This window comes from Camponotus floridanus, unplaced genomic scaffold, assembly GCF_003227725.1.
Source record: "Camponotus floridanus strain SB8 unplaced genomic scaffold, Cflo_v7.5 scaffold58, whole genome shotgun sequence".
In the NCBI taxonomy this organism is placed as follows: Eukaryota; Metazoa; Arthropoda; class Insecta; order Hymenoptera; family Formicidae; genus Camponotus; species Camponotus floridanus.
In genome coordinates this window covers 893373-902633 of record NW_020229747.1, presented here as the reverse complement: position 1 = coordinate 902633, position 9261 = coordinate 893373, and the positions used below count along the sequence as shown (strand labels likewise).

Here is a 9261-nt window from a genome sequence, read left to right as displayed (position 1 = left end):
TGCTCTGGTTGATAATTTCCGCATTTTTTTAACATTCGCGAAATAAAACACACATACAATTGCATTGCAAATTTGATTAATTAAGTATAAAAATAAAATTTAATCTTGAGTTTAAGTTTTTACGATAAATATTTATGTTTATTAACCCGCTTTCATTTTCAATCTAAACATCGTACTTAGTCTCGTTCCGGTAAAAGAGATTAGGTTTTCTTATTTATTAGACTCTTTTATACCTTTTAAAATTCTTTTCTTTTACCTTTCAAAATTTTTTTGTTTTATCAAATTTTTTTATAAAATTCTTTTATTATTTTAAAACACATTTTGAATTTTGTTTTCTTTTACCTTTTACTCTTTTGAAAGGATTCACCAAAATTTGGTAAATCAGAACTCTTTGTGTGTGTAAGTCGTGTATGTCTTCTTTGTATCGAACGCACTGAACGAACGTTTGAACTTTTAGTTCAACTAAAACTCAAAGAAGGAACTAAAAGGTGCAGAGAATTCGATACAAAGAAGGAACTAAAAGGTTATGGCGATCTTAAACAATCGTTTACCTGTTTACAGTTTTCTTACAATTCGTTCCACCTAAATCATTCACGATTTACTATTTGACTTTACAAGAGACCATACAATTGTTTCCTTCTCTTCCCATTTTTTCTCTTATTTAAACAGTAAATTTTTCTGTTTGTAACATTATATATACTGACTGTAAATAACTCTGTGAATGTTTTACATTCAAAAATTTGAAATAAAAAAATTTAATCTCAATACAGTATTTTTTTATATATATAAAGGGAAAATCGAGCAGTTGAAAGACAAGTCAAGAATAAAAACTTTAATCTTTGGAAATCACTCCAAATTTATAAGTCATATCGTGCACATAAATCTTTCCGGGATACAACATGCAAGAAGGATAATATTTGACATTAACAGTGTTGGAATAATTTTGGGGCGACAAAGCAAAGCCACCATGGCGGCGATAAGGAATACCTTCTTTACCATAAATTTCTACTTCTCTCTTCTCTCTTTTCTTTGTCTGTTTAAAATATATAATATTTTTAACAATTGCCGACATATTCAAATCTTTTATTTTAAAGAGAAGTAACAATATTATAAATTTTAGAAAAAAAAATCTTGGACTTTAAAGTCTTTTAGATGAAGAAATTTACTTCTTTAAAATATGACTCAGTCTTACCGATTCTAAAGAATTAGTTTCTACGGAATTAACTTGCGTATCCTGGCAGCCTCCCCATTCGTGATTCTTCAAATCAGGAGGATAAGCATAGTCAGGATATGGCAACTCATTGCCTGTATAAATTCGCAATCCAGGATGATTCGAATAAACTTCAAGAAATCGCCCGGAAGTGGGATGCAAAATTCTATATTAATACATCGGCGAAGTAAACTGATTGAAAAAATAATGTATAAGTACATCGGAATAAAATTAAAAGAATTACCGTGCGTGGAAACGATAACACCAGCAACTGGGACTATTAATGCATAGATTGTGATTATAACCGCCACCCGGTATGTCGAATAATCGACGTTGATTCAACTGAACTGGTAAACGCAGTTCGAAGGGTGTACAATCGACCGGAGATATAATACCGATTGGCAAATGGTTTTTAACGTCCATAAAAATCCAACTGTCGGCATTGACGATGAGGAGATGTTTTTTCAATTCCTTCGAGCCGGTGCCCTACAATCGAATTATTTTAATGTTGCCCCAACAGAAGATTTAAATAAAATAATATTGATTGAGAAAAAATAAATTTGAACTCTTAAATCTATTTGAACTTTTAAATTTTCTGATTTTTACTTCTTTTTAAATTGTGCCTTTTTAAATTATTTTTTCTTTGAAATGGCATATAAAAATATCTGAAAGGAAAATATGAAATTTCTTTGTAATTCCAAAAGCTCTAAATTAACGCAATATTTCTTTCCTTGACCTAAAAAAAATCATTGCACTGAAAATTAAGTTGTAAGAAAGTATAATTCAAATATATTATTTTTATCGAAAGAAATTTCGAAATCTTTTCTAGCAGATAAAAATTGTTATTTTCGATGAAACCAAAGCTCTACGTTTAATTCTTACGTGTCCGGCGAGATTGAATAAGCAGTAATTAGTGATATTGATGAGGGTAGGTTTTGTGCTGGTGGCGCGAATGTTAATGTGAAGCTGATTATCGTCCGTCCAGGTGTACTTAACTTGCGTTAACACATCACCAGGATAGCCTTCGCTATCGGCTCGACTCAAATGTGACATCACCTCGTCAAAGAATATAATATAAAACGCAATAATTTTTTATTATTTCTCGCGCTCGATTTTAGGCAGAATAAATTACACCCTACCACTCGATTGTTCACTATCTGCGAGTGCCAATTAACATTGTCGAACGCGACCGTGCCATTATTATAATTATTATCCTTTTTAATCGTCGGAGGATAAATTACATTGCTGAAATGCATCGGAATGTGATCGGCAACGCGGCCAATAATACTTCCCATATATCTGTTTTTCAGGTATCCTAATTAATAACAATGATAAAAATTCAAACTTGAAATATAAATAGCTAACAATAAATATTATACGCATCCAATATTCTTCAAAGAATGAACATTTATTTCAGCAAACAATTTATATATATGTATACCATCCATATCATCAAATCCTAAAACAACATCAGCGAGTTTTCCATCTCGATTGGGAATTTTGATCGATTGAATGCTAGCACCCCAAGATATCAAACGAACAATTCCCTTGTTTTTATTCGTCAGAGTGTATCTGGCGTGGAGCATTCATGTCAAAATAAGTCATCGGTCAAATAAAAATTGAAAGCAAATTTTCGAGAATCATTTAAGCTGCTTATTTTTGTAAAAACTTCTATTCAAATTTGATAAAGCGAAAATATTTCATGTTTGTCTAAATAAATATATCTAGCTGTGATTCAAAATATTAATTTCCCATAAAATGATTATAATTATACACAAGTTAAACTTCTTCCTTTGTGTATGTAACAATAATATGTAACAATAATAATAATACCTAATAGCAATACCTTCTGACAATCTCACATAATTTTGATGGTACCATACCACGTGGCCTTGGCACAAATCCAAAGCCATCCTCTTCGATCAAAGTATCCTTGAAAGACATGTTTTGAAATTTTAAAATAGAAATTTTAAAAAGTATTCATCTCTGAGTTGTTCAATTCATTATTATCACAAAAGAGAATTTAATTGGAACGATCACATTGAGATTTGGAAGAGAATTTCGAAAGAAACGTCTAGCTTACAATGTGATACACTGAAGTCAGCAACTTGGAATATACATTTCCAAACTTCTGTTTCATTGCGAGATATCGTCATTTATATCCTCTTGACATTCTTTCAATATATTACGCAACATTTGCACAGAAATTAATCGCAATCCTTATTTAATGCAAAATTAAATATATATGTTTATAAATTTTTTCTTTTAATTTTTCTTTTAATACTCTAATATTTAAAGTAAAAATGAATTTTTTAAAATATATTTTAAAGTCTTCATGTATTAAAAATGCAACACTTTCACGTTTTTTTTTTTACCTCTGTTTCCTCTCTAAGAATGTAGAGAAAAAATATTCCGAAAGGATATTTCAAACCTTAATTCAACGTATTGTAGGTATCCATGTCCTGCATTTGACAATCCCTCCTATTTTGTCGCCCGGATACCCTTGATATTTTTTGTCGCCCGCAAAAAATCGCGATGTCACCGCGATTTGATTATTCCAAAAGATACGACACCTTTTATCGTCGCAGTCCGCGCCGATCGGAGTCTCGGCTCTCCCGGCTTTGGCCGCGCTTCGGAACAGTCGATGGAAATAATTACATTAATGGCGTCGCCGACAAGAGAGAAACAGAGAGAATAGAAGAGAGGGAGAGAGAGAAAGAGAGAAGGAGAGAAGGAGAGAGAGGGAGAGGAAGAAAGAGAGAGAGAGAGAGCAGCAACCCCGGACGCGCTGCCTCCTCGCTTCCCTCCTCGTTCTCGTGTGTCGGAAAACATCCCTTCGAATGGGAGCGGAGGCACCTCGGCGGAAGCGTAACGCTCTCTCCCACCCCTCGCTATCGCCGCGAGTTATATACAGAATAGCGCGTTCCTGCACCATCTCGCGCAAAGCAGCGCGAGCGAGCGAGCGAGCCCGCGCGCGCTTTCTTCGTCGACAATGGCGTAATGCCATTCTCGACGGCGGTAACGCGACAATAGTGCCGCATCCCGCCGCTGCAAAGTAATTATCTTAATGTTCTCTGACGAGCCGGTGCGCGCAATGGAGACACTCGTTGGAAACGACGACGACGACGACGGGGACGCCCCGTCGAGGGGTTGCTCTAGCTACCGAAACGCACAGATTCGTCTTGCGACAATCCGCACCTGTCTCTAGGAATACGATCGATATGCGTGTGTATGTGTGTGTGTGTTTGAAAACCACGAATCGCTCGTTGCGCAAAATGACGCATTTAATTATTATCGTTAAATTAGGTTCAATGCAAATATGAAAACTTTTCTCTAGATTTTAACACGCGATGTATAAAATAATCAAAAGGCTAAAAAAGAGACGTATCTTTTAATAATTTTAATAACATATCTTGTTCATTGCGTTGAAAATTATAAGAGCGTCGGTTTTTATATATCATAAAGTAAATATATCCGTTTCAGAATTTTTTAATAGCAAAAATTTAATTCAATAGTCTAATTAATTTTATATTAATTTAAATCTCTCAAAATTTAAAACAGAAAAATTTTATTTTCTATTTTTTTTTCTAATGTATCATGTTGTTACTTTCATCGAGAAATTTTATTCGTGTACTGTAAAGCCTTTTTATATATATCATAAATTATTTATTTTATATATCATAAAGTATATAGAGTTTATATATCCGTTTCAGAATTTTTTTAATAGCGATAATTTAATTCAATAGTCTAATTAATTTTATAGTAATTTATTTATAATTTAAATATAATTTTATATTAATTTAATTCTCTCAAAATTCAAAGAAGAAAGATTTTATCCTCTATCTTCTATTTTTATCGAAAAATTTTATTTGTGTACTGTAACAAAGCCTCAATCATGAAAAAATCTGAAAATTATACAATAAAGAATAAATGCATTTTTCTCGACATAACGTAACATCCTTTGGACACGTTTCGTTTTTCGTTTTGCATGCAAACTGTAACCTCAAGACGCAATTTGTACGCTTTGCGAGCGAAATCACTCGCAATCGATTATACGTGCGGAAAATCACGCAGAATCCTCGATAGAAGGCCTCGATAGAAGAGAAATCCATAATTCCATTGGTATGCCTGCAAGCGAGTGATCCTTTGTCACAGGTCCTAGATGGTGGCAAAGGAGGGTTACAGATCCCGTCTCTAAGAGAGAAGAAGAGAGGCAGAGAGAGAGAGAAGGAGAGAAAAGCCGCGTTTTACCGTGACCACGCAACGTTCGTATTAACCCCCTTCTATTCTCTCGTTTTCTCTCACCCCTTCCTTGCTCGCACTCTTCTCTTTCCAATCTCAATTAGTCATTACGTCTCACAGCATAGGCGATGCCCTTCTCGAAATTCCCTTTAGAGTCCGCGCCTGGTTTCCGCATTAATTGCGTCTCGACGACGCTCGCAACCCCCTACACTCTCTCCCCCTCCGCCCACCACCTTCTCCTCTTATATAGGGTGTTTTCGAAAGGATTAGTGTCGACGCCACGAGCCGCATAATTCGACTAAAACCCCTCCTCCACTCGGAGAAATCAGATCGACGACTAATCCACCCTTAACTCGGCTTGCATACGCTTGAATCGGAAGCTTTTCGAAGAACGCCGGGCAATATTTTCCGCGATAATGGACGCGCGTATTAACGATGTCGTTCATTTCCGCAGAGATGATCCGAACACATTATATTAACTGGCACATTATATTATCTGTATTTTTTTTCTCGCAAAGATAACGTTCTCAAGAAGCGAAAGAAATGTATAATGGATTTCTTCGAATTTCGAAGACAAATGCGTCTTTCTAAAGATTTGTCTCGCACAAACGCGGTTTTTGGATTCGCGGAGACTCGCGGCCACCCACACCTGTCTCTTCTTCCTTAAAACGGGTAAGAAACACCCCGTAGATCGCGCACGTGTATCTTACGCACGCGGCGACGTTTTCAGCACGAACGGGTTCCTAGGGTTGCACTTCGCCGACCCTTTCCGCGCTCTCTTTCTCCCCTTCCCCCCCTCGCCCGTTCACTCGCGATCCCTGCCACACCGCTGGATACAACCAACCACCCACCCACCTACGAAACCAGGGAGGCAGTCGCTAATTACGCAACGCGTTCGAGCGTATTCTTCGGGGTGGCGACGTGGCACCGCGATGGAGATCCGGATTTCCCTTCTCCATCACCCTGCTTCTCTCACCGTTGCACCCGGGCTTTCCTGAATTTGCTAGGCCCTCCCTCTCTCTATCTTGTACCCATTAAGCTGCATCCCCAACGGACATTAATTGCAATAATAATAATTGCAATAATAATAAATTATTATTATGATAATAATAACCGAATATTTCTCATCTATTATTTTATAAATTTCACAAGCGGAAAGTTTAATTCGCTAATAAGAGGTATCAGTATTATTATCATATTATTTTAAATATTTGTTCTATTATTTAAGTATTATTTCATATGAATCACATATAATTAAAAAATGTGTAGATATTAGCTAATTTTACTACCTGTCACTATGAAATATAATCCAACGATACAATTATTTACTCAAAAGCCTCAAAATTATAAATTTCTAAAGTTTGCAGTAAATCTTTGGGGATTTTAAAAATATTAAAGATACTACGTTTTAAGATATTTTTGAATCTTGTAAAATTCTCCGATTGTTGCGAATGAAGCTTCACTCTCTATGCTCTTTCTTTCACCTTCATGATCGTTCATAATCAGCCTCCCTACCTGCTGTGAGCAGGATGGAGCTTTTATCGCCTGCCGGTCGCTGCCATCTTCTCGCCCCGTCGGTCGAGCAGCCAACCAACCGATTTAATTTGCAGGATCAATGTGTCGGGAACGTTGCGTGGATAATCTCGCGCATCCGAATTACACGGTCCACGTGCGATCCGATGCGGTGCGCGCGCGAAGACGTTACATGTCGCGTCGACAGGATTATTAATTAGCTCGCGTCATAATTGCTATCTAAGCGAGAGCATCAAGTTTGTATGGACTTTGGATTTTACGGAATCACGCGACATTGGATCATCGAGATGGAATCTTGAATTGCAATCGAGTAATATCTCGCGAAATGATTTAAGTAAATACGTATGTGTGTTTACGTTAATTTATCAAGCGCATGAATTTATTTTCCATCAATAGATAATTGGACTTTCAAACACTGGGATTTTCGGTCCTTGTGTATCTCCGCGTCTCTTTTGAATCCGAATCTGGGGATATAAATTCTAAGAGCGATCATTAACGCGAGGGCGAACAATTTTCATGAACGGGCACGGAACGAGAACCCGTGAGTGTCGCGGAGAAGAGGATGGAGAAGAGGAGACAATATATCGGACGGGCTATACTTAAATTACCTAGGAAGCATTCATACGTGGGATAAGCATTGTCATCCCAAGGGATTGTCTCGCAGACACCTCATGGGCACGCTTTATACTACGCGGGGGGAGCCGCACAGGGGTAGAAGAAGCCGAAGCGATGAGAAGAGGAACAGGGAGAAGGGGAGGGATGAGGAGAAACCTTTATTAGGTAGATAAGCGAGATGCGAATGCGTTATATAGATGCCCATCCTCGTTTTACTCACTTCAATGCCTAATGGAATTGAGTTCTTGCAAGGGAAAAAGCCCTCTCCCTCCTCCCCCGTCTATCCCCTCCTTCTCCTCCTCTTCGTCGAACCGGGCTGGGAAAGGAGAGGGCGGGGGAGGACGACGGGCGAGGACATGAGATAATTGGTATTTTGTCTCGCCGAATCCTTTGTGCCTCGAGTTTTAATTGACTTCGAGATTTTTCAATACCAATTTGCACCCGACTGCATGCGGGCAAGAATGTGTGTATACGCGCGCGTGTGCGTGTGCGTACATGTGTGTGTTTGTGTGTGTGTGTGTGTGTGTGTGTGTGTGTGCGCGCGCGCGCGAGATATTCGCGGAGAGGCCGACGGAATGGCGACCACGTCGCTGAATTTTTTCCGCGACGGAAGAGACGCGCTCCTCGTTTTTCCTTCCGTCAACCTTTGTCGACGCCGCGACGAGGGTGGGTTTTGTTTTTCGGGGTGGCGCAACCCGGCGAAATAATAAATTATTAGCTGACGGACTTGCCGTCCCTCGACTTTTTTATCCGATCGCATCGAAATCGATGATGAAATATTTCGACCTTATAACAATGTATTGACTTAAAAAAAAAAGTAATTCCATACTTCAATTCTATTACTTCGTCCTGTTTTATTGCTAATCTGATTATTCCATTCGCGCTGAAGCGTGAGTTTCGATTCGATATCGAAACTTTTAATAGCAGAGTTTCCAGTAAGATCGCTTATTAATATTTGCGGATATTTGCGGACAATTATGGAAAGATAATGCGATATCAAATAATAATAATAATAATAATAATAATACTAATAATAATAATAATACTATAATAATAATAATAATAATAGGAAAGGAAAACAAAGGGGGTGTTTTGATTGCGGTGGAGGAAGATTGTCGAATATTAATCGTAATAAAAGCATAAAACAGTACACTAATACTGTTCACTGTGAAAATGAACGATGTCTATTCGTTCGCTGAACGTCCTTCGGGAATCAAAAAGGCGAGAAAGGATAGACCAGGATGAGAGATGAAGGAACTATCGAGATAGGAAACAGCGGCGCGAGAGCGCACATATTCTCTCCTTTCGTTGCTTTTCATTCTCTAATCCAAGTGCCCTATCGTCGAGAGGATTTTTTGCATTGTACCCGTAGATTTCCCATAGGAGGGTAACCGTCAGATTTCGCCCAGCATTGTTTCACGAAAACGGCCGCTCTCCTCTCTTTCTTTCTCTTTTTCTTACATATATGTATAAAATAGGGTCGAAATTCACTGTGGAGTAGACTTCCAATTGATTACACGTTGATGACGACGAAAAAACGACATAAGAAAATAAGCAAGCGTTTGCTTTCTCGTTATTCTTATCGAGATCGATTATCCTTTAATAAATTTGTTTTTTATTTAAATGATTTCCGCGCGCGAACAAAATTAATAAATGCATAA

The 9261-nt window shown here is 37.6% G+C and overlaps 1 protein-coding gene across 1 annotated transcript; it reads right to left on the bottom strand.

Moving 5' to 3' along the window:
- Positions 1–832: 832 nt before the first annotated feature.
- Positions 833–3154, bottom strand: LOC105258230 (aldose 1-epimerase). Its single transcript, XM_020029679.2, has 7 exons — positions 3057–3154; positions 2652–2782; positions 2350–2525; positions 2093–2266; positions 1455–1696; positions 1193–1376; positions 833–1027 (listed from the first exon to the last, which is right to left on the bottom strand). Exons 1-7 carry the CDS (start codon positions 3152–3154, stop codon positions 833–835), a joined length of 1200 nt encoding a protein of 399 aa, XP_019885238.2.
- Between the last annotated feature and the right edge of the window lie 6107 nt (positions 3155–9261).